Genomic DNA, 26,519 nt, shown 5'->3' on the forward strand with positions numbered 1-26,519 from the left:
TGTATCTCAAACACAAAGAGAAAACAATAATGGTTCACTGCCTACAAGTCAGGAGCAAGTACTGAAGCAGGTGGAAAAACCTCAAGGTGTATACGAGAAAGTGATGACAAGTAGAACAATTTCTCTTCTTGATAGAGTGTATTTAGGCATCTGACGGTACTGCCAGTTTAAACATCCAACATACACGATTTATTAGTTGTTTATAAGAAGCCTCTGGCTGCTTTCTGCAGTTTGGGGCAGTGCTGAGCAGATTTCCAGGTGAGGTGACCTTATACAAAGTAAAGCTGAGTCAAATGTTTCTATGTGTTCCCGTAAATCAGCTGCAAAGGAAACTAAAACAGGCATCAGAAGAGGACCTTGATGCTGTAATCTTTTTCATCTCCGATCCAGTCTGCAGAGCTGAGGTAAAATCTGCAGATGAAGGAATAAACCTGACAGAGTGTGTGTGTGTATGTGTTGGGGGGGTTGACATTCCTGACCCCACTCACTGCTCTCAGCTACAAAACGAGGCATTCACTGCGAACCTGTTTAATATTCAGCATGTTGCACAAAAACACACTCTCTGGGACGAGTCGACTCTGAACCTTTTCTATCTTTACATTCAGCTTACAAACTGACAGTCAATGATTTAGGCCATCAGAGGTGACCCGGTTCATCAAAAACAAGTCTACAGAACCAGCACATGCACACCTGCTCAAGGGGTTCCCAGAATAAAGGGAGAAAATCTAAATGTCTCCCAATGTTCAGAACGTGTGTGTGTGTGAATGTTTCCGCACCTCAAACTGGGGCCAGTTCATGCTCATGCCCGGTCCGTGGGTGTTCCTCCACCAACGTAAGTCTTCGGTATCGCTGGCTGCTCGGATGGTCTGACCCAGATCCCGGTACAGGTTCTTAAAGCTTTTGATCAAATAAAATACACAACCATCACATTAAAGTTCTTCTCATGTTTAATCTGAACTGATTTTCTGTCTTTATATGAAGGTTTTTTTTTTTTTTTACCAGTTTAGTTGTTTTTAACATTTTCATGAATCTTGGGAGGCTTTATTTTGATTTAATGCACCACCATGTTATTCTCGGCTATACTGCTACTTGCAAAACAGAACCTGAAGGAAAAATAAGACATCTGCTGACCAAATCAAATCTCAAATGATCAAGCTGACTTTAATTTTTCAAAATATGTTTCTACAAACTCTGTTTATACAAGGGTTTAAACATCAAAAGACACAAAACACAAAAAATTGTTACTGGTTAATTCTTCTGTTTTTACTATAACTGGGCATTTTTAACAGAAAAACTAGCATGAATTGTATTTACAAACCAATATTACTTTTACAACAAGATTAGCCTAGACTTAATTTTATAACCTGAAACTCTGCTAAAACATCTAATCTTTTCAAAACACATTATTGTAGCATTAGAAACTATATATTCATTACTCATACATTACTTTCTTTGCAGATTTGAATAAAGAAATGTGTTCTAAAATCCATTTTGCCGAAGTTGTGACCCTGAACAATTTAAATTTGTTGCCTTTTCTGAAACAGTCTCAAGCAGAGAGGCCATTAAGCTAATTTTCTTTGGGTTTTCAAAATATATGCAGCTTCTTCAGAAAGGTTAGAAGTTTCTGAGTGGATCCAAGAACCATCAGAAAACCCTGAAATCTCCAGAGAAATTTAAATATTAATCATTATTACAGCTTATTTGTGTTATAAATTTAGTCTTGAACTAAATTATTATGATCAGCAGATGATTATGAAACCATAATACCTGAAAACCGTCATTGTTGACTTTTTCTAGTCTAGTAACTTTGAGCTTTTGTTGCAATGATCAATAACAACAGGCCATGATTGACTCTCAGAATAAAGTCATGAATCAGATAACCATATTCCAACTCTGGAAGCCGAGGTTTATAAGTCAGAGAGGGGATCAGAAGGACCAGTGATCTGGAGAGGAACCAGTTCATCCCCACTCCATCAAGTTCAGCTGCAGATCACACAGAAGCAACACAAGAATGGACCTACAAAACTTTCAGATCTGTTTTTCTTTATGGCCCTAAAAATTTGCATATTGTAAGATATGCCAGAAGAATTGCATTAAAGTTAGATAAAAACCAGCCAACAAGCCCCTTTATCAGCTGCACATGATTTAGCCCTTCAGGGGGGGAAAAAAATCAAAATGTCCCAAAAATGTAACTGGAGGGTCAGCGGTCGAAAAATGGAAATTAGTGTAGATCAGTAAAAACCTGATCGGTGCAGCCAGAGAAACAACTGACCAAAACCCTTGGTTGAAAAAAGATTTTGGCACGTAAAATATGCAGTTCTTCTTAGAGCTACTTGAAAGTTATTTCTTCAATATGTTGACTTGGACTTTACCATGGCAACTTCAGCCTGTTTAAATAAAACCAGAGGTCAACAGTTAATGGACAACAGCTCAGGTTTTCTATTAACACGTGTACACACACATGTTCCCACATGTTTCAGAGTCATGACGATCTGCATGCCTTCGGTCTTAACGTTCCATTATTTATCCCCTGAGGATGTAAACCTTTTCCTGCCCCGTGTGTCCGTCCTACCTCTCTTTGGCGGACAGGTCGAGGTGCGTGTGGATGTCCAGCAGGACGTCTTTGAAGAAGCGCAGCCTCTTCCGCTCTGCCTCCTGCGTGAGGTCGAACACCTGCTCCATGTCCTCCATGTAGCGAGGGTTGCAGCGGTTCAGCTCCTCCAGAGCCTTTGTGTAGCGCTCCTTCTCCTACCAAACACACCAATCCACTTCCTAAGGTTAAACGTTTTAAACAAGTGGACAAATGGCAGAATATTCACGACGTGGTCATTTTGAGATATGAAAGACTTCCTCAGACGATGCTAAACTTTTTATTCCTGCACTTTCCAAGGTAAAAAAAATAGAATTAGATTCAAATTTAAATATACTGATAGTTTAACAAATTTTCTGAAAAACATCATAGTAAAATGTAAATTTTTTACATCTTTGAATGCACTGTTGTGATGGAATTTCTAACAGATTGGTTAACCGACATAAACAGAAGGTGGTGCTTCTTGTGCAGCAGAAGAAGAGGAAGCAACAAGCAGTCAAGTTTCAAATAAAACAAACTTTTGTAAATAACGTTAAAATGAAGTGATCTAATAACAAACTTGCAGGAATGAATTTTTCCTGTTGCTTTTAACTGGAAACTTGTGGAAAGATTTTGATTTTTTGTGTTGCAATTGCACTTTAAAAATTTTAAAACCAGCTGGACATAAAAAAAACTGTCCCATTACAACCACAAACCTTAGTGTAATGCTCAATTGTTAAGTGGAAGGAAAAAGGAAATTCCTTACATATAAAATGTGAAAAAGGAGGCATGCATTTGCATTCAGACCTAAATAAAATCCAGTGAAACTAACTAAATTATAATAGCCGAGCCAGCTGTATAGTTTCTGGCCTTGTTAGAGAACATCAGAGAACAAACAGCATCATGAAGATGAAGAAACACAGCTTTGAACATCTCACAGAGCTCTGTTCAATCCATCATCTTAACTTTGAGAGAAGATGGACCAAGACATGGACGTCCACCTAAACTGGCCGGCAAGGAGGGAGTTAATCAGAGATGCAGCCAAAATAGCCATAGTAAATGGAGGAGCTGCAGAGGCCTGCAGCTCAGGTATGAACCTGTTGACAGCACTACTATTACTTGTACACTTAAGGTCTTAAGAAGTCCTGTTTGCAGGAGACACAGCAAACATGTGGAACAGGTTTTTCTGGTCACATGAGACCAAAACTAAACTTTAAAATATTACAACACAATAATATTTCTTAAAGAGGGGAGGTTTTCATCTGAATAAGTCTGCACTGTAGAAGCCCCTCACCCACCACCCTGCTTTTAAATCAGGTTTTTTTTACAACAGTTTGAGTATCTGCTAGAAAACAAAAGGAGAACATTGCTGCTCACTGAGGCTGGTCAACAATGGTGAAGTTGGTGTGTGATGTGAAGCTGTACTAAAGGCCTAATTTAACTGTTTAAGGACTTCAGGGTCCTTTAGATCAGCTCTAGTTCAAAATCTAAAATACTTTGACTCAACTAGATCATTCTACACTGAACAAAGTTTATTTAAAATGAAGTGTGAGATTTGTGAATCCTTTATTCCCAGTGAAAGCATGAATGAAGAGAATTTCAAAGTTTATTTGGCTTATTTTGTCTAAACGGATTTATTAAAACAGAGTTTAACAGTAACAAAAAAATAAATCTGAACCCAATATTGTGCATCATGTTTAATATTTTTGTTTAATTTTAATAATAATTTTAAGGCTGTAAGGTGAAATAAGAGCACAGTGTGGTCCAAGCAGCTGCCTCAGAAAGTTGATTTAAAACACGGCTCATGTTTTAAAATGCTTCTTTAACGTGTTCATCGGGTCTGTACGGGTTGAGAAGGTTCAGTTAAGGATCTGTAATTCCCCTCATGCTATCAGAAACCACAAACGTTGTTATGCAAACAACCAGAAAGCTTCTTGACGTTTCAGTTACCTGACTGTAGGTGTGGTGGCTCACACTTACTGCAGCCTTATACTCCAGAGCGATTCTGTTTGGGCAACATTTCTTCTTACTATAATTAAGTCTTATCTACTGAATAAAATAACTCGCCTTGTGTCAGAACTGCATTTGGTCATTTGTGATTTAACTTCAGCTGAAATTCAGGCACATGAAGAGACGTGACTGATGTCTGGATGAGGAAAGGTTTCTGAATGAGTCATGAAGATGAGCCTGTCTCTGTCTTAGATTTCACCATTTTTGCTCAATTCTTCCTCTCTTCACTTTTTCTGTCCCTGCTGCTGGGTTTGTCCCAAGCAGGAATGGAGTGGCTACAAGTCCGGTCATGTTTTATAGGCAGAGACACTGCTGGTATGTTTTACTGGACTCACTGACACACCCTGAATGGGGCAAGAGGAGCTCCTCCTGGGCTTCCAGTGTGTGGGTTTCAGTTTTGTACCTTCTCAGCCTCCTGGTTGCAGCGCTCCACCCGGACCGTGTATTTGCGGACTTCCTCCTGTGATTTGGACGGATCGGCTTTAGCATGCGTTTCCCTGGTAATGGCCGTCCACTCCTCCTTTCTGGCCTGACGGTAGCTTTTCTTACTGGACTCAACCTTGATGTAATAATCACAGAGGTAATAAAACATTTGATTTTCAGTGAATTCATCTGTGCAACTTTCATGCAAACTGATGCAAAACACACATTTTTGCAACACTCACAAATTGCCCTTCAAGCTAATTCAGAGTCATCTGCAGACTTCTCACAGTTTTCACTCGTATGGACAATATTATGGATAAACGGAAAAATGGATGGATGAACAACAGGATAAATGGATGGACAGATGAGAGTTGGGACAAATCAACAAAACAGTGGATGGACAGATGGAGGGTTGACTGACAAATGGATGGATAGAGGAACAGACAGTCCCATAAACAGATGAATGGATGGCCAGACATCCCAGACTAATTTCCTCACCTCTTTCAGCTTGCGGACCCAGGGTTTCTGAGCTTTCCTGAATCCATCGTCTGCGTCCTTTGTCTCCCTGAAGCCTCCCATCATCTGCTTGTGGAAGGCGTCCTTCTGCCAGTCGCGGACCTTCTCGCTGTCCTCGCCCGCCAGCCGCTCCCGCAGCTCCAGGTGCAGCTCGCTGAGGCGGTCGGCCGCCTGCATGAACGCGTGCCACGCCTTCTCCAGGGTCCCATACTGAGGACCTATTGGATGATAAACTGTTAACGGTTTGGCATTTGCACCACTTTGAACCTAAAAAACATTCGCAAAGGTTGCAAAAATTTTAATTAAACCCCAGTTTTCTGACATCTAATTGAATCATAGGTGAAACTTTTCAAAGATCTTTGGACTTTCAACATAAAAAGGATCCATCATTGCTACTGAAATAGCTGACCTTTCTCAACGATGCCTCTCCACCTCTTGGCCCAGTCGCTCAGCTGAAGAGCATAGCTCTTCTCGATCTTGGCCCTCTCCTGGAAGCAGCTGACGAGCTCGTTGCACAGCCGGTGGCCGTCGTCAATCCGCTTCACCGTCCTTTTATAGTTACCTGGCTGTAGACACACAAAGGTTGAGTGAGTTTTTGAAGATGGTACAGCACAGAAATAGAATCATGTTCAAGAGAACAAAAACTGATACAGTAACAGGAAATTTACCACTGGGCGACTTTAACCCTGAAGTTAGGCAAAGCAAAACAAGGTCTTTTAGTGCAGAGTGGGAATGAATTCTGGTAATAAACGTGTTTTATGCGTACCTCCCAGAAGCTGTCAGAGCTGCTGAGGTCGCTGACGTCTCCATTGGAAGACATGTTGGGGTCGGCCCCACAGCACGGAATGATGGCAGCTGCACACAAGACTGCACATATCAAGGAAAAACAGATTTAAAAAGGTTCAAACCTCTGTGTCCAGCAAACGTATCATCCCTTTGGCAGACATCTTTAATGGTGAGGCACAATGTTTACACAGACAGAACAGCCAAGACAGAAATCAAAAACAATGAAGGGGGTTTGCAGTATTGTTATAGAAAGGTCAAAAGGCTTCAAACTGTACAAGGACCCAGCGGACCATACATATAAAGCCCACCCTGTTAGTTTAGGTGGACCTCCATGTCTCGGTAGGTCTGCAGTTGGTCCACCTTCTCTTCATGTTTAGATGGTGGATTGAACAGATATTGTTTTAGATCCTCATCCTGCTTTAAACTTCTCCACAACTTTCTTCCTGACCGGTCTGCTGTGTTCTTTGGTCTTCATGATCCTGCTGACTAGTTAAACGACTCTTGAAGGGAACTGTTAATACTATTTTCTCTTTAGGGGTATTGGATTAAAGGAAATTAAATATAAATGCATGCCACAGTTTTTAGATTTTTATTTGGTAAAAAGCTTAAAAACAATGTACGATTTTCCTTCTACAGGGGTTGGACAATGAAACTGAAACACCTGTCATTTTAGTGTGGGAGGTTTCATGGCTAAATTGGACCAGCCTGGTAGCCAGTCTTCATTGATTGCACCAGTAAGAGCAGAGTGTGAAGGTTCAATTAGCAGGGTAAGAGCACAGTTTTGCTAAAAATATTGAAATGCACAAAACATTATGGGTGACATTCCAGAGTTCAAAAAAGGACAAATTGTTGGTGCACGTCTTGCTGGCGCATCTGTGACCAAGACAGCAAGTCTTTGTGATGTATCAAGAGCCACGGTATCCAGGGTAATGTCAGCATACCACCAAGAAGGATGAACCACATACAACAGGATTAACTGTGGACGCAAGAGGAAGCTCTCTGAAAGGGATGTTCGGGTGCTGACCCGGATTGTATCCAAAAAACATAAAATCACGGCTGCCCAAATCAAGGCAGAATTAAATGTGCACCTCAACTCTCCTGTTTCCACCAGAACTGACCGTCGGGAGCTCCACAGGGTCAATATACACGGCCGGGCTGCTATAGCCAAACCTTTGGTCACTCATGCCAATGCCAAACGTCGGTTTCAATGGTGCAAGGAGCACAAATCTTGGGCTGTGGACAATGTGAAACATGTATTGTTCTCTGATTAGTCCATCTTTACTGTTTTCCCCACATCCGGGAGAGTTACGGTATGGAGAAGCCCCAAAGCGTACCACTCAGACTGTTGCATGCCCAGAGTGAAGCATGGGGGTGGATCAGTGATGGTTTGGGCTGCCATATCATGGTATTCCCTTGGCCCAATACTTGTGCTAGATGGGCAAGGACTACCGAACCATTCTTGAGGATCATGTGCATCCAATGGTTCAAACATTGTATCCTGAAGGCGGTGCCGTGTATCAAGATGACAATGCACCAATACACACAGCAAGACTGGTGAAAGATTGGTTTGATGAACATGAAAGTGAAGTTGAACATCTCCCATGGCCTGCACAGTCACCAGATCTAAATATTATTGAGCCACTTTGGGGTGTTTTGGAGGAGCGAGTCAGGAAACGTTTTCCTCCACCAGTATCACGTAGTGACCTGGTCACTATCCTGCAAGAAGAATGGCTTAAAATCCCTCTGACCACTGTGCAGGACTTGTATATGTCATACCCAAGATGAATTGACGCTGTATTGGCCGCAAAAGGAGGCCCTACACCATACTAATAAATTATTGTGGTCTAAAACCAGGTGTTTCAGTTTCATTGTCCAACCCCTGTATTTTTCAATTAATCTCTACTTTGTATTGGTCTGTTATATAAAATCTCAAAATCCATTGAAATGTGTAGCTGTAAGGTGAGAAAATTAAAAACTCTGTCCAGGAGTGTGAATACTTTGTAAGCAACTGAACAGAAACCAGAGTCGAGGCCAGGAAGCTTCCTGCAGCAGACAAAACCAAGTTACCACAATCCATAACCCACTTCTGTTGGATCCGACTCATGCTGACGTCAAACCTGTGTTTTTCTACTCTCTCTCTGAGTTCTGCGTTTGTCTGATGGTACGACTGATGTGGTGCCTTTAACTGACACTAATCTTAATTTAATCCCTGCTAAGAACACAATCCTTTTGGAAGAAGTATCATTCTTTTCCGTTTGTGTTTTTGTTCATTTTCTTTTGGTTGCAAGGCTCAATAAATTCCTTTGTCTCTGCAGGAAAAGAAGTTCTACAAACAAAGTATGACTCTTTATTTCTATTTAATCCTTTCTGAGCATGTACAGGTCCTTCTCAAAAAATTAGCATATAGTGATAAAGTTAATTATTTTCCATAATGTCATGATGAAAATTTAACATTCATATATTTTAGATTCATTGCACACTAACTGAAATATTTCAGGTCTTTTATTGTCTTAATACGGATGATTTTGGCATACAGCTCATGAAAACCCAAAATTCCTATCTCACAAAATTAGCATATCTTTAAAAGGGTCTCTAAACGAGCTATGAACCTAATCATCTGAATCAACGAGTTAACTCTAAACACCTGCAAAAGATTCCTGAGGCCTTTAAAACTCCCAGCCTGGTTCATCACTCAAAACCCCAATCATGGGTAAGACTGCCGACCTGACTGCTGTCCAGAAGACCACTATTGACACCCTCAAGCAAGAGGGTAAGACACAGAAAGACATTTCTGAACGAATAGGCTGTTCCCAGAGTGCTGTATCAAGGCACCTCAGTGGGAAGTCTGTGGGAAGGAAAAAGTGTGGCAGAAAACGCTGCACAACGAGAAGAGGTGACCGGACCCTGAGGAAGATTGTGGAGAAGGGCCGATTCCAGACCTTGGGGGACCTGCGGAAGCAGTGGACTGAGTCTGGAGTAGAAACATCCAGAGCCACCGTGCACAGGCGTGTGCAGGAAATGGGCTACAGGTGCCGCATTCCCAGACCTGGGCTACAGAGAAGCAGCACTGGACTGTTGCTCAGTGGTCCAAAGTACTTTTTTCGGATGAAAGCAAATTCTGCATGTCATTCGGAAATCAAGGTGCCAGAGTCTGGAGGAAGACTGGGGAGAAGGAAATGCCAAAATGCCAGAAGTCCAGTGTCAAGTACCCACAGTCAGTGATGGTCTGGGGTGCCGTGTCAGCTGCTGGTGTTGGTCCACTGTGTTTTATCAAGGGCAGGGTCAATGCAGCTAGCTATCAGGAGATTTTGGAGCACTTCATGCTTCCATCTGCTGAAAAGCTTTATGGAGATGAAGATTTCATTTTTCAGCACAACCTGGCGCCTGCTCACAGTGCCAAAACCACTGGTAAATGGTTTACTGACCATGGTATCACTGTGCTCAATTGGCCTGCCAACTCTCCTGACCTGAACCCCATAGAGAATCTGTGGGATATTGTGAAGAGAACGTTGAGAGACTCAAGACCCAACACTCTGGATGAGCTAAAGGCTGCTATCGAAGCATCCTGGGCCTCCATAAGACCTCAGCAGTGCCACAGGCTGATTGCCTCCATGCCACGCCGCATTGAAGCAGTCATTTCTGCAAAAGGATTCCTGACCAAGTATTGAGTGCATAACTGTACATGATTATTTGAAGGTTGACGTTTTTTGTATTAAAAACACTTATTTTATTGGTCGGATGAAATATGCTAATTTTGTGAGATAGGAATTTTGGGTTTTCATGAGCTGTATGCCACAATCATCCATATTAAGACAATAAAGGACCTGAAATATTTCAGTTAGTGTGCAATGAATCTAAAATATATGAATATTAAATTTTCATCATTACATTATAGAAAATAATGAACTTTATCACAATATGCTAATTTTTTGAGAAGGACCTGTATACTGGTCGATTCCAATTTTCTATCAGTGCAGAAAGTAAATCTGCAATAATTTCCAGTATTTCTGTTCCTCAGGGAGGTTTCCACCTAAAGCTAAATATCTGACAAGGATACTTTTTGTATGAGATTGTGTTCTGCAAGACTCAACTTGACGGGACTGTGAGATATGCCCAGTTGTTTCACAATGTGTTCTCTCACTGTAAATAACTCCCTCTCTCCCAGTACATCAGTGCTGTGGGCAGACCGGTGTCAAATTAGATGCAGTGTAGAGGCGTAACCTTGGTGAGGATCTGCAGGGAACAATGCGCCAGCAGGTGTAAATAAACGCGGATCCTTTCTGTGAGTGCTGCAAAGACAAAGTAGCCGGCAGCAGAAAGAATGAGGCAACACAAGCGAGAACTCACAAACAATTGGGTTAAAATGGGTAACGATAGGTGTGTGTGTATCTGTGGAGACATGCAACATATAAAGCTCATCCTAGAAGCTTAGGCAAAACATATCATGCTTCAGATATGGCGGGTATTTCTCACAGACTGTGGAAGCAACAAACCAATGGCTGAGTGGGCGTTTTTCCACAGAAGGGTGGCAAATATGCCAACAGCTGCAGAGACCTCTCGCTTCAACATGCTGGAGCATGAGGATGAGATACTGACTTCATCATGGATCGCTAATTACTGCTGCATCAGAGGTCAAAGCTCATTCACAACCATTGGAGGCCATTACAAATCATTATATAAACATTGGGTCTGTGTAAGTGAGCTGGAAAAAACAGGACTGTGCACTAATCAGACTGTGGTGTTGATGACTAGTTATTTAAGGTTTCTGAAGGACTTTCAAAGTTCTTCTTTGGACTTTGGCTGCTTTCTGACTAATTTTGAGTTCAGCAGTTGACCTTTTCCAGAGGTGAGGCCCAGGTAAAAGCTAATGAACACGTAATATCTTACTTGCAGCACATTGATCTCATTTTGTACGAATACAGATTAGGTGAGACTGAAGACAACTGAAAATCTGAGCTAGGCCACTTCTAAATAGGGAATTCTACAGTCTTAAAAATATCAATTAATATAAAAAAATATATATAGTGGCTCAGGTGAATGTTTTTTCATACATTTTGACATTGCATTCATTTTATTTCAAACAATTAATCAGACCAGAAACAATTTACATGTACGGTTCTCAGTCCGTGTTTCAGACAGGAAGATTACTCGTGGCGCACTGCCTCCTACCTCCGTACAATCACTCCTTGCTGTGTAAATAACCTTCCACAGAAAATTACAGATTTAAACATTAATAATAGCATTGACATAAATTGCCATGGCAGTAGATCCAATTTTTTTAAGACCACTTTGGAACTACTCATGGTTTAAGGATAGCTTTTTATTTTCTTTTTTTATTTTTTACAAGTCCTGCCTCTGCATTTCAGGCATACCATATGGTGGTTTGTGTGCGTGTTGGTCTGTATGTTTGCATGCCTGTGTTTCTATAAGTAAGTGTGATTGTGTTGGGTGGGTGTGTGTGCACACATTTGTCACCAAGACAAAGTTATTGGAATGGTAAGAATGGTGGAAAGTTTGCAAGACTGAGTGCCTGATGGGACAAAAGGCAGGCAGACTCAGCTCCAAGGCTGCAGCAACCCATGCAGACAGACACCAGGCAGTGCCTCAGAGCAGCCATGCGCCTGACACAGAGGTAAGTCCCCAGGGAAGCATGGGAACAGCAGCTCCTGGGCCACAGAGACATTGGGAGGGACACAAGGCACCAAAACCCCTGAATTAACAACGCTGTCACGTCCCCAGTGCAGGCCAAGTCCAGAACAAAGTCAGTCAGCTGGCCCGCCGGCCACTGAAGCCCTTGACAACAATTTTGTGTGCAGGTCTTGCAGCACACTCTACACTGGTCGCCACATGAGTAGTTACTGAAGGACAGGCTTAAAACTGAACAATTCGTTTTCAAATTTGTATACCCGGTACTGTGATTTCCAGGTACTACTTCCTCCTGCACTTTGCGGCTTTGGCTGATCAGCTGGTTCCTTTTACCAATGACACCAGAGCAAAGATGGCTACATTTGGAGGTCAGGGGCCATGAAGTGATCACAAATGGTGATGCATCATGTTCAGTTCTGTACGGCCAGAGAGGGTTTTAATGTGGACCTATAGAGGTACCGAATGTAGATAAACTGCTCTCCACCTTCAGCATTACCCCCCGCATCATGATGAAAAGAGCAATGAAGAGGGGGTCTGCCTTCAGATCCCCTCTTGTCGTTATTCAGGGGACCCTGATGGTGCAGAGCTTTGTCAGGAACATCCTACGTCAGCACAGGTACATCTAAAAAAATGTGAATATTGTAAAAAAGCTATATTTTTAGTCACTCATTTAAAAAAGTGGAACTAATATTATACAGATTCAGTTCAATATTACAATCCTTTATTTCTAGTAATTTTGATAATTATGGCTTTCAATTCATGAAACTCCTAAATTCAGTATAATGTGACATAGTTAAATACTGAAAACTGAAGGTGTCCCACCCTAATCAGATAATTAACTCAAAACACCTGAAAATGTTTCCTGCGCCTCTTAATGGTCTCTCAGCCTGGGTCATAGGCTACACAATCATAGGGAAGACTGCAACACAAACCCAGTGCTGATCTGCAAGATCTCTGCCAGATCCCAGAGGCTCAGAGGATGCGTGCTTGTGCATTTTCAGCCATTACTGTGCAGGTCCAGCCACAAGTAACAGATTAGCTGGTCAAAGACAGACAGACGGACCTCATTAGCCAGATGAACAAGCTGAAAATAGTGTTTCTGCACATCAGAACATAACTCAAATGACATTAAACTCCATGTTACATAAGATCCCGTCAGCAAACCAAAATAACCATGTAGTGACCCACATGTCCACCTGTTGCAACATCTGACACGGACTAAAGCAACATTCACAAAGAAAGATAGAGGTTTAATTGTTCAGCTGAAAATATTTTTTAAATGATTTCTGTTACAGGTTTTTCTTTAATTTCCTTGAAATTGCTCAAACATTTTTGTTTTCCTACAATAGTTTTTTTATGGACACACCTAATTATTGGATAAAGCTACAGTTTGCATAAAATCCTTGATATGGTCACACGTGTCTTTAGAAAACAGCGATAAGACACTCACTTTTATCTGATGTTTCATCGACTAAAAAGGTATTGATTTGTTGAGAAAAAGCAGACTGATTGTTATGTAAACTGGTGCTTTTTTTTGTTTGTTTGGTTTTTTTTGCTTGAATGTTTTCGGCACTAGAGGCCTTTATTTTTGACAGTAGGCAGACTGGAAGGAGGGGCAAAGAGAGGGGGAGACATTCGGCAAAGGTTGCCGGGTCCGAGACTCGAACCCGGGACGGCTGCTTCGAGGACTATAGCCTCTATAGCCTCTATATGTGGTCGCGCGCTAACCCCTACACCACCAGCCTGTTTGGTGTTTTTTTTAATCGCCAAATACTAGATGCTTCTGGTTGGGTGCCATTCCATTTTGAATGCCTTTAACAAACTGATCACAATAAAAACTGATGACCTAATTTAAAAGCATCTCTTAATCCTGTATGTTGGTTTATTTTTCCATTAAATGTGCCCATGAAGCAGCTGCAGATCATTGAACAGATGGTCAGATGTTTGGTTTATGTGGAATAAAGGTTTCCCCAGCTGAGGGTCACTGATCCTGACTTCGGGTTCAACCACCTTGTTTCTATCACTAGCATTAAACCCACAGCAGATACAGGACTTTAGACTTTGAGACTAACATCCTGATCAGTTTAGATAGTCCACTTCTCCGACACACCGAAGTCAAACAATAGAATTATCTCCACGGCAGTTCAGCAGAGATCTAAAAGATTCTGAGTGAAAAACACTGCTATAGAGTGGTCTGAGTGTTGGGCTGAAACATTATGATCCCACCAGAACCAGAGATGAAGGACATAGGCAGCAACTGGCCTAAAAGAACAAAACCCACTCTGAAAGTTAAGATCTTGACAAATAAAAAAATAAATCCATCAAATAACTAATAAACCATAACCTAGCAGTTCTATCATTTCAATAATAGAAATGTTCACCTAATATATTTGGCTGTGTTGTAAAGAACCTAAAGAGTCCATTTCAAACTGGTTCTTTAACAAGTTTTCTGTTATGCTGGCTCATACACTGAGCTTACAACATGGGTCAGCACCATTTATAATCCAATGATGTTTTTTTGAGTTGCTCCCTCAAAAATGAAAATTTGTCTAGATCCACAAGACTTACTTGAACCTAGGAATGCTATTTCAAATTTTATAATTATTTGCTGTACCAATTCTTGTTTTCTTGTGAAATTAAAGAATTTAAAAAGAAAGAAATTAGTAAAACTTTCACTAGTTTCTCCAGGGCAGGCATTAAGCAATTAGTTTGCCATGAATGGGCCACATAATAAACTGTAGCGTCATGGAGGTCGTCCAAGTTGCTAAAATAATATTGAAATGTGCAATTCATGAGCGGTAAATAATCGGTCACACTGCTTCTAATTCAGGTTGTTGTTCTCAGGAAGATGGTCCACCACATTACTTTTGGCTTTTGGCTAATGCAGCCTTGGAACCAAACTCACTGAGTGTCCATAATATCAATGAATGGATGGTCAGAATTTCCTTCATATCAGCGCTCAACTAGAGTCAATGGAGTTAAAAGCACAGAGCATGAGAGGAACCTGGGTGTAGTTTCAGACTTGGACATGACATTTGATAACCACATCAATTCTGTTAATGAATCAGCTTTCTACTATCTTAAAACACTGTCAGAATGTTATTTGAGTGTAATGGTAACTTTACAGGTTACAAATACTGACTGAATCTATGGCACTGAAATGCAGTTCTGTATTTTACACATTAAGTACATGGAACAATATCTATGTGAACCAGAGTTTGATTAATTTTTAAACCCAACCATCACTGTTCAGGAGAGCAAAGAGGATCAAAAATAATTTGAGCTCACAGTCTGGGCAGGCTTGTATCTCGCAGGCGAAAGAGGTGGGTGATGGGAGCAAGAGAGAAAGCTGGGGCAGAAGGAGATTCTTGTTGCTGCTTTATTGAAAAGTGGGTCAGGCCAGTGAAAAAGGAGGAGGAGGAAGAGGAGGGAGCGACGGACAGAGAGGCCAGACCAAAGCTCTGGTGGCAAACTCACAACCATTAATCTGATTAATGTAAACGAATCATTTCCATGCAGTTGGGCGGGGCTCTTTGTTGCTTCGTATAGAGCTTTTGAAGACCTGCATGAGCCATCGACTTTAAGCTGCTCTGCATTCCAGTAAAGGTTCAGTATTTACAGATACGATGACCTGGAAGCTTAAAAATATCTAAAAATGCAAACAACAGATAGAACGTGTGTCCTGTTGCCAACAGAAACAGCCGTGAAGCTCATGAAATTAGAGACCATGTTTGAAGAAAGAAATTTTAAAAAACACTCAGTGAATACAAGATGATTGCTGGTGCCAAAAACAAACCAAATGGCTAGACGGAAGAAAGACTGACTTCAATCATTAAAAAGAAGGTTTTATCGCTCTATGCAGCCAACATGCAGCAGGCTAGAATAACTCTTCACCATCTGGTCAAGACAAATTAAAAGCCGCGATTGTCTGAGAAAGTTATTTTATCAGAAAAGTTGATTCAAAAAAACTACAGGAAAGTGTGGGTTGTCCCTCTCCAACCTGCTGCTGCTCACAGCAAGTGAACTGGCTGAAAGAAAGCCTCCAACCCCCACACCCCGCTAGATGTTTGTCCCATTCCTCCTGGCAGACCTGCAGTAACTGGGTCAGACTGGCAGGTCGTCTGGCAGTTGAACCCAGGCTTCAACTTAAAGTTCTTTTTAATGATGACTGTAAGGTGCACCATAATCCCCTGCATCAAAACACCCACACATGACGCTGCCACCACCGTACTTTGCAGTAGGGATGGTGTTCACAGGCTTGCAAGCTTTTCCCTTTTTCTCCAGCTGCATCAATGGTCATTATAGGCAGACAGCTCCGTTTTAGGTTCAACAGACCACAGAACACATGTCCAGGAATTCAAGTCTTTGTCTCTGTAAGACTTTTCAAAGTGTTTTCTGGCTTTATATGTTACTTTTGGAGTACTTTACTTTACTTTTGGTTTCTACCTGACTAGGTGGCCTTTCAACCCATGTCGGTACATGACGAGTTTTTAAATGGACACTCTTAACATTTTCTGCCAGCATCTTCACAAGATCTGAGGTTTATTTCCTTGCTTTGCACCAAATTGCATTCATCTCTGGTACACAGAACCCTTCCTGAACAGCACAATGGCTGGACATTCATCAGTTGGACTAATTGTCGCTTTTCTGTTTTAGATAAAAGTAAGAAGATTATGTCTTCCACTTTTGTTTTTTAATTTTCTGGTATGACGCCAAGCAATTGACTCAAAGTTATGATACCATAAGAAGCTAATGGCAGCCAGCATCTAGAGACCGTATTGACTCCACAACGTGTTGTAGTGAACTGAAGTTCAAAAGTAAAATCTTTCGAGAAAACTGTATAATAGGAGTGACATTTAATTTCCCTTTGGGATTAAAGCATTTTTGAATTGATTTTACCTGATTCTACAACCAGTTCAGCGGCAAGTGGATAAAAAGATGGAAACACAACAGCAAATGTCTGTTTTATCTGTGCTACTGTGGACATGGCCTTAGTAAGAAAGGGAACAGATTTTCTGTTTTTCCATCCTGAAAACGGAACACAGAGCATTTAAAAATTCTTGGAGGATGACAATAAAGAAAAGTCTGAATAAATGCAATTTTACCCATCATAAACATGGAAGTACACGTCTATTTGTAAAGATAATAAAAAGGTTCTTTATTAGGGAGCTCATTTTGTACCCAGGAAGGGAAATAAAAATTACAAACAGAAACACTTTGCTTTTTCACACCTCACAGCCTGCTACTGCAACAGTTTGTTAAATTACATCTTGGCAGATTAACAGGTGAGTCACATTGTGGGTAAACCAGCTATAAACCAAAAATACACGTCCAATACCACCAGAACAGGTTCTAATTATGATGCCGCAGTAGTTAGTCAGAAAAAGGCAGGTTAGTCGCTGCAGCTGACATCGTGATGCGAGAGGAAGAATGTTTTGGCCACATTTCTAAGAGCTGCCAATACAAACAGTCACTGCTACACAGAAAAGAAACCAGATTTACAGTTCCTTGGAAAGGCAACCATGTCCCTTGGAACTTATTCACAATTGGTCACGTTACAAACACAATGTTCTATTAATTGTATTAGGTGACAGACTGACACAAACTAGTGTATAAATGTAAAGCGCAAAGACAATGAACATAATCCCACTGGAAAGCATGGTGGTGCCCGCATCATGTCATGCTGTGGGGATGCTTTTCTTTAGGACTGACAGGGAAGCTGGTCTGAGTTAAATGGGACGATGGATGGAGCTACACAAACACAAGGCAAAGCTATAAGAAACCCTGTCAAAGGATTCACAATTATACTATATTTGTGTGGGTCTAACACATAAGCCACCCCAAACACACATTATAGATTTCTGGGCGGAATGTGATGAAAATATGGAAACGTTCAACAGGAATGAAAAGTTCTGCAAGTCACTAGAAGACAACTGGAAGAAATGTGCTCATCATGATGACCAGGAAAAAATCAAAATGCAGCCTGTACAATTTTAATCAGCATGAGCATGAATACGAACATGAAATACAAGCAGGCCTGCCATGCAAATGTTAAAATGCTGTAGCCATGTGGAGACCGGAGTGATGCAGGACTTACCTTATCAGAGACAAAAACACAGATGGACGGATGTCCAAACAGAAGACGGCCCGTTGCTTCAGCGGCCTGAGGGGCAAAACGGTCCGCACAGAGGGAGAAAGGGTCCTCAGAAGCAACAGCAGAGGGAAAACACAAAGAGGTTTGTTAGACAGCAAAGAAGCGGTAGCAGCAGCAAGCGGTTAAATTAGAACACCCCTTTCAGCAGCTCCTTCAGAAGGTGCTGCTACTGCTTTATGGCTCAGTGCTGGCTGGAGGGTGGCACATTCTGGGAGTCCCAGTCAAATACCACAGATGAAGCTTGTACCCGTCGTCTTCTGCTTATCCGGGACCGGGTCGCGGGGGCAGCAGACTCAGTAGAGACACCCAGACGTCCCTCTCCCCAGACACCTCCTCAGCTCCTCCGGGTGGAGCCCAAGGCGTTCCCAGGCCAGCCGAGAGACATAGTCCCTCCAGCGTGTCCTGGGTCGTCCCGTGGGCCTCCTCCTGGTGAGACGTGCCCGGAACACCTCCCGAGGGAGGCGTCCAGGAGGCATCCGGTATAGATGCCCGGGCCACCTCAACTGGCTCCTCTCGATGTGGAGGAGCAGTGGCTCTACTCCGAGCCCCTCCCGGATGGCCGAGCTCCTCACCCTATATCTAAGGGAGTGCCAGGCCACCCTACGGAAGAAGCTCATTTCAGCCGCTTGTATCCGGGATCTCGTTCTTTCGGTCATGACCCAAAGTTCATGGCCACAGGTGAGGGTAGGAACGTAGACCGACCGGTAAATCGAGAGCTTCGTTTTCGGCTCAGCTCTCTCTTCACCACAACGGACCGGCACAGCGCCCACATTACTGCGGCAGCCGCACTGATCTGTCTGTCAATCTCCCACTTCATTCTTCCCTCACTCGTGAACAAGACCCCGAGATACTTAAACTTCTCTACTTGAGGCAGGAACTCCCCTCCAACCTGGAGAGGACAAGCCACCCTTTTCCGGTCGAGAACCATGGCCTCAGACTTGGAGGAGCTGATCTTCATCCCAGCCGCTTCATACTCGGCTGCGAACCGCCCCAGCGCATGCTGCAGGTCTTGGCTAAAGGGGGCCAGCAGGACCACGTCATCTGCAAAAAGAAGAGACTAAATACTCTCGTCCCCAAACCAGACCCCCTCCGGCCCTTGGCTGCTCCTAGAAATCCTGTCCATAAAAGTTATGAATAGGAACGGTGTCAAAAGGCAGCCCTGCCGGAGTCCAACATGCACCGGGAAAAGGTCCGACTCATGTTGGGGTTTACCCCGGTGGATGAGAGGGTCGCATCCCTGCACCTTGGGTTGGGGACAGGTCTCTGACTGTCGTTTCGGCCTACGGGCCAAGCAGTAGTGCGACGTACCCGGCCTTCTTGGCGTCCCTGTCAGGGGTGGTGGATAGTGCCCCTCCCGGGGACTCCATTATTCTGCTGGGGGACTTCAACGCCCACGTGGGAAACAACAGTGACACCTGGAGAGGCGTGATCGGGAGGAATGGCCTCCCTGATCTGAATCCGAGTGGTGTTTTGTTACTGGACTTCTGTGCTAGTCACGGATTGTCAATAATGAACAACATGTTCAAACATAAGGGTGTCCATCAGTGCACTTGGCACCAGGACACCCTAGGCAGGAGGTCAATGATCGACTTTGTTGTCGTATCATCAGACCTTTGGCCGCATGTTTTGGACACTCGGGTTAAGAGAGGGGCTGAACTGTTCACTGATCACCACCTGGTAGTAAGTTGAATCCGCTGGAGATAGGAGAAAGCCGGACAGACTTGGCAGGCCCAAGCGCATAGTGAGGGTCTGCTGGGAATGTCTGGCGGAGCCCTTGGCCAGGGATGTATTCAACTCCCACCTCCGGGAGAGCTTTGACCAGATTCCGGGGGATGTTGGAGACATAGAGTCTGAGTGGACCATGTTCTCCGCATCTATTGTCGATGCTGCTGCCTGTAGCTGCGGCCATAAGGTCTGCAGTGTCTGTCGCGGCAGCAATCCCAGAACCCGGTGGTGGACACCGGCAGTAAGGGATGCTGTCAAGCTGAAGGAGTCCTATTGGCTGTGGCTGGCTTGTGGGACTCCTGTGACGGCTGATGGGTACCGTGAGGCCAAGGGTGCCACGGCCCGGGCAGTGGCAGAGGCAAAAACTCGGACCTGGGAGGAGTTTGGCGAGGCCATGGAGAAGAACTACCGGTTGGCCTCGAAGCGATTCTGGCAAACCGTCTGCCGCCTCATGAGGGGGAAGCAGTGCTTCGCCAACACTGTTAACAGGGGAGGTGGGAGGCTGCTGACCTCAACTGGGGACATTATCGGGTGGTGGAAGGAGTACTTCGAGGATCTCCTCAATCCTGCCATCACGCATTCCCTGGTGGAAACAGAGGCTGGGGACTCGGGGTTGGACTCTTTCATCACCCAGGCTGAAGTCACCGAGGTGGTTAAAAAGCTCCGCGGTGGCAGGGCTTCGGGGGTGGATGAGATCCGCCCTGAGTACCTCAAGTCTCTGGATGTTGTGGGGCTGTCATGGTTGCCTCTTCAACATTGCGTGGCGGTCGGGGACAGTTCCTCTGGACTGGCAGACTGGGGTGGTGGTCCCCTTCATAAGAAGGGTGACCGGAGGGTGTGTTACAACTACAGGGGGATCACACTCCTCCGCCTCCCTGGTAAGGCCTACGCCAGGGTATTGGAGAGGAGAGTCCGGCTGATAGTCGAACCTCGGCTTCAGGAGGAGCAGTGTGGTTTCCGTCCCGCCCATGGAACACTGGACCAGCTCTATACCCTCTACAGGGTACTCGAGGGTTCATGGGAGTTTGCCCAACCGGTCTACATGTGTTTTGTGGGCCTGGAGAAAGCATTCAACTGTGTCCCTTGTGATGCCCTGTGGGGGTGCTCCAGGAGTATGGAGTCGGGGGCCCTTTATTAGGGGCCATCCGGTCTCTGTACAAGCAGAGCAGGAGTTTGGTTCGCATTGCCAGCACTAAGTCGGACCTGTTCCCGGACACATGAAACCTGGCGTGAAAATGTAATGAAGGAGCCAGAGAGAAGAGGAGCTTTGCAGCAGAGGTCAGAGCAGTTAGCTCACACCTCTATTACAGCCAACCCAAGCAAAAACCTGGAGAGGGAGCACTTAAACAGAAAGTGTCAGCCGTTCTTTCTTAAAGCGTTCACAACATATACATCCAAAACGTAACACTGCTGCATACCTTATATGCAAAGATTTTTTTAAACCACTTAAATTAACATTTGAGATTTAAAAGAGCTGAACTAAGACAGTCTAAGAGAAGGCTTAAAACTCTCCCTTTTGATAAGGCTTATAGTTAGAGTAGCTGAGGTCATCCTGACCCATCTCTGTAGCTATGCCATTATAGGCAGCTGCTCGAGGACACACAGACCACTTTTCCTCAGTTGTTTCCTCTTACTATTCTCCATTTACTCATTAATTTCAGTTAGTGCGGCCATTAACTTTGTCCCCTTCCTTTTTTTCCCCACATAGAAAGTGGCTCAGCACTTCTGCGTGTTGTTGTCTCCCTTGGACAAAGCCATCAATGGAGCTCTTGCTTCCAATACTATGTGTACAGTTTGTTTGTTTGTTTGTGGTCTCTCTCTATCTAACTCTCTCCAAGTGGGACACAATCGTGAAGTGCAATGAAATTTATTGGATGTGTCAAACTTTTTTTAACAAATACAAAACTGAAAAATTGGGCATGCAATATTATTCGGCTCCTTTGCGTTAATACTTTGTAGCGCCACCCTTTGCTGCAATTACAGCTGCAAGTCACTTGGGGTATGTCTCTATCAGTTTTGCACAGCGAGAGACTGAAATTCTTGCCCATTCTTCCTTGCAAAACAGCTGGAGCTCAGTGAGGTTGGATGGAGAGCGTTCGTGAACAGCAGTCTTCAGCTCTTTCCACAGATTCTCGATCAGATTCAGGTCTGGACTTTGACTTGGCCATTCCAACACCTGGATACGTTTATTTGTGAACCATTCCATTGTAGATATGGGTTTATGTTTTGGATCATTGTCTTGTTGGAAGATAAATCTCCGTCCCAGTCTCAGGTCTCTTGCAGACTCCAACAGGTTTTCTTCCAGAATGGTCCTGTATTTGGCCCAATCCATCTTCCCATCAATTTTGACCATCTTCCCTGTCCCTGCTGATTAAAAGCAGCCCAAACCATGATGCTGCCTCCACCATGTTTGACAGTGGGGATGGTGTGTTCAGGGTGATGAGCTGTGTTGCTTTTACACCAAACATATCGTTTTGCATTGTGGCCAAACAGTTTGATTTTGGTTTCATCTGACCAGAGCACCTTGTTCCACATGTTTGGTGTGTCTCCCAGGTGGCTTGTGGGAAACTCTAAACGAAACTTTTTATGGATATCTTTGAGAAATGGCTTTCTTCTTGCCACTCTTCCATAAAGGCCAGATTTGTGCAGTGTACGACTGATTGTTGTCCTATGGACAGACTCTCCCACCTCAGCTGTAGATCTCTGCAGTTCATTCAGAGTGATCATGAGCCTCTTGGCTGCATCTCTGATCAGTCTTCTCCTTGTTTGAGATGAAAGTTTAGAGGGACAGCCGGGTCTTGGTAGATTTGCAGTGGTCAGATACTCCTTCCATTTCAATATGATTGCTTGCACAGTGCTCCTTAGGATGTTTAAGGCTTGGGAAATCTTTTTGTATCCAAATCCGGCTTTAAACTTCTCCACAACAGTATCTCGGACCTGCCTGGTGTGTTCCTTGGTCTTCATGATGCTCTCTGCGCTTTGAACAGAACCCTGAGACTATCACAGAGCAGGTGCATTTATACGGAGACTTGATTACACACAGGTGGATTCTATTTATCATCATCAGTCATTTGGGACAACATTGGATCATTCAGAGATCCTCACTGAACTTCTGGAGTGAGTTTGCTGCACTGAAAGTAAAGGGGCCAAATAATAAAAAAGTTTGATCCAATAAATTTCATTCTACTTCACGATTGTGTCCCACTTGTTGTTGATTCTTCACAAAAAATTAGAATTTTATATCTTTATGTTTGAAGCCTGAAATATGGTAAGAGGTTGACCAGTTCAAGGGGGCCGAGTTTTTTTTCTCTCTCTCTCTCCTTGTAAATAAATTGGTGACTGCTGATTTCATTTCAGTTGAAAAATATATTTAAAATCTCCTTCTTATTAAGCCATGAAAGCACATAGACCTGTCTAAAGGACAATTATTTTCATGAACTCTAAACTTTGTCCACTGATCAGTGAGGCAGCTGAGATTTCACCCTGTGAGGTCTGACATTTGTTGTGCCTGCAACCTGATGCTGTTGATCTAGCTGACAGTGAATCGAATGAAAGTCCTCTGGAAAAAGAAAATGCAGCTGACTCAGCACAGAGTCCATGAAAAAAATAAAATAAAACAATCCACACAACCAGAACCACATCTCTGGAGCCACCGCCTCCATGTCAGCTGCCCACCGGCTGCAGCCTGCGAGCTCGGATAAACTCTGCTGACCTGAGACAACCCTGCCAGAGATTAAAGCAGATCCTGCTTTGCCTCCTGAATGCACAAACGGTGCAGCAACTACATCATCAAACAGAACCCAGTTATGCTTTATGACCACTGGTTTTTATGCAATTCTCATACATGAGATTTTAACCCTTATGAGTATAAAGAGTGACATTATATTTAAATATTATCACTTTTTAAAAACAGGTTTAAAATGCAACCATGAAAAACAAAACCCTATATAGTTTTTATCTGTATGCAAAATTACTGTCGATTCTTAGCATAATGCTTTGCTTTTTGCATGTTTCAGCTAAGATGCTTATTTCATGATCAATTAAACAAAAACCTTTTTTAAATATGTGACTTTCTACAGGACCCACATATTAAGTATGTTGATAGCCCCACGGTGGTAGGTAGAGTGCGTCCCTGGACAAAGTGGAATGCTGACAGTGTGCTGCTCCTGAACATGTCCAAAACCAAGGAGCTAATTATAGACTTCAGGAGAAACAGAACAGACATTCAGCCCATTCTCACTGGTGAGACCTGTGTGGAAAGGGTCAGGGACTTCCGTTTCCTAGGGGTCCAAATAGAGAAGAAAATGCCCAGGGATAGAAACACCACAAGATAGTAAAGAATATTCAGCAAAGACTCCACCTTCTGAGAATCCTCCGGAAACATGACTTCACCCAGTTTGCTTGTGTCCTTTTACCACTCCACCATGGAGAGCATCCTTACTCTGTATACATTTCGGTTTTTCCACTTTTCCACATAGTCTGCTTATTGTTTATTTATTCATATTGGTTTCATATCTGCACTGAAAGGCATGCATCTTACTTTCCGTTGTACTTGGTAAAATGACAGTAAAGAATCCAAATCTGACTACACAGAGAGTGCCATTTGCTACATGTTTTTGAATGTTTTTACTACAAGGAACAGAAACGTCTGAAGATCTGATGAAAAGTTTAACACTCCTCTCTGCAGCTTCTGTACTGCTACCCACCCATTACCCTATTAAGACAGTGTCTCGCCCATGGCCAAAATTGAATAGATTAAAAAATAATCTAAAATGAGGAAATCAGAAAAATCTCAAAAATAAACAACTCAGACTAAAAAGAAAAATTAAATGTGGCCTACTGAACATAAGATCTCTCTCTTCAAAGACTTTGCTAGTTAGTGACCTGATTTGTGACAATCAGATTGATTTATTTTGCCCCACAGAAACCTGGCTGCAGCAAGAGGATTATGTTACTATAAATGAGTCAACTCCTACTAATTATTTAAATTTTCACATTCCTCGAAATACTGGGCAAGGAGGACGAGTAGCAACCATCTTTCAGTCCGAATTATTGATTAGTCCCAGACCAATCAATATCTACAACTCTTTTGAATATTTAATCCTTAGTTTTCCTCATCCAAATTGCAAAGCACTAAAACCACTTCTGTTTGTTGTTTTGTACCGTCCAGCAGGCCCTTACTCTCAATTTTTAGATCAGTTTTCAGACCTTTTATCTAATTTAGTGTTAAATACAGATAAGGTTATTATAGTGGGGGATTTTAACATTCATGTTGATACTGAAAGTAATAGCCTAAATATAGCCTTTAATGCTATCTTAGACTCAACTGGCTTTGCTCAAAACATTAACAAACATACCCACCTTTGTCTTCATTCTCTGGACATTGTGCTGATATATGGCATTGAGTGTAAAGACATAACAATATTCTCTCATAACCCTGTCCTGTATAACCATTTCTTAATAACCTTTGAGTTTAATTTAACCGAGTACTCCACACCTGAAAGAAAATTTCCTTATAGTAGATCATTATCAGACAATGCTGTAACAACCTTTAAAGAATCTGTTCCACTTTAGGAGGCAGGCTCCCTGGTTTAATACAGAACTGCGCACTTTAAAGCACAATGTTAGAAAATTGGAGAGAAAATGGCATTCTACACACCTAGAGGATTCCTACTTAATCTGGAAAAATAGCCTACTGTTGTATAAAAAGACACTTCGCCAAGCCAGAACAGCTTATTTCTCTTCATTAATAGAAGAGAACAAGAATAATCCTAGGTTTCTCTTTAGTACAGTTGCTAAAACTTACACAGCGTCCTCGCTCTTTTGAGCCATCCATTCCCTTAGCTCTCAGCAGTCATGACTTTATGGGATTATTCTTAAATAAAATTGATTCTATTAAAAATAAAATCTTTGACATGGTCCCAAGGATGATTGCTTCGTCCTCAGCAAGTGAGACAACATTGGAAATAACTGTAGGATTTGATTTGTGTTTGGACTGTTTTGATCCTGTGGAGTTTCCTGAGTTATCAAAAATATTAGCTTCATCTAAACCTTCAACTTGTATGTTAGACCCAATCCCAACCAAATTATTTAAGGAAGTGTTCCCTCTGATTACCAGCTCCATTTTAGGTATGATTAATCTATCCTTATTAAATGGATATGTACCACAAGCTTTTAAGGTAGCTGTAATTAAACCTTTACTTAAGAAGCCTTCGCATGATCGAGATGACTTGAAAAATTACAGACCTATATCCAATCTTCCATTCTTATCTAAAATTCTTGAGAAAATAGTTGCTAATCAAATGTGTGAGCATTTACACAGCAATGACCTGTTTGAAGAGTTTCAGTCAGGCTTCAGAGCTCATCATAGCACTGAAACAGCTCTGCTGAAAGTCACTAATGATATTCTTATGGCCTCAGATAATGGACTTGTGTCTGTACTGGTTCTGTTAGTTTTCAGTGCTGCATTTAATATAGTCGGTCATAATATTCTCTTAAAAAGGCTGGAATATGCTGTAGGGATCAGGCGAACAGCGTTAGGCTGGTTTAAATCTTATTTGTCTGACAGATTCCAGTTTGTTCATGTAAATGATAAATCATCTTTAAACTCCAGGGTTAATTGTGGAGTACCACAGGGTTCAGTACTTGGGCCAATTCTCTTTACTCTATATATGCTTCCAATAGGTCAAA

General features: G+C 42.6%; 1 protein-coding gene across 5 annotated transcripts in view; it reads right to left on the bottom strand.

Annotated features, from left to right (window-relative positions):
* pacsin3 (protein kinase C and casein kinase substrate in neurons 3) overlaps nucleotides 1–26,519 on the bottom strand; it is a 44,247-nt gene that overhangs the window by 11,948 nt on the left and 5,780 nt on the right. The window contains exons 2-8 of one of the 5 annotated variants that reach the window (XM_047363493.1): nucleotides 18,048–18,113; nucleotides 6,285–6,373; nucleotides 5,928–6,084; nucleotides 5,501–5,736; nucleotides 4,983–5,138; nucleotides 2,573–2,748; nucleotides 777–897 (exon numbers count right to left, since the gene is read on the bottom strand). In XM_047363493.1, coding sequence (XP_047219449.1) covers nucleotides 777–897; nucleotides 2,573–2,748; nucleotides 4,983–5,138; nucleotides 5,501–5,736; nucleotides 5,928–6,084; nucleotides 6,285–6,338 — 900 coding nt within the window. In that variant the 5' untranslated portion in view covers nucleotides 6,339–6,373; nucleotides 18,048–18,113. Of the gene's footprint in view, nucleotides 1–776; nucleotides 898–2,572; nucleotides 2,749–4,982; nucleotides 5,139–5,500; nucleotides 5,737–5,927; nucleotides 6,085–6,284; nucleotides 6,386–18,047; nucleotides 18,153–26,519 lie in introns of all 5 variants that reach the window. The other 4 variants (XM_047363489.1, XM_047363490.1, XM_047363494.1 and 1 more) reach the window with 4 other exon arrangements.

The sequence above is a fragment of the Girardinichthys multiradiatus genome, chromosome 4, assembly GCF_021462225.1.
Source record: "Girardinichthys multiradiatus isolate DD_20200921_A chromosome 4, DD_fGirMul_XY1, whole genome shotgun sequence".
Taxonomy (NCBI): domain Eukaryota; kingdom Metazoa; phylum Chordata; class Actinopteri; order Cyprinodontiformes; family Goodeidae; genus Girardinichthys; species Girardinichthys multiradiatus.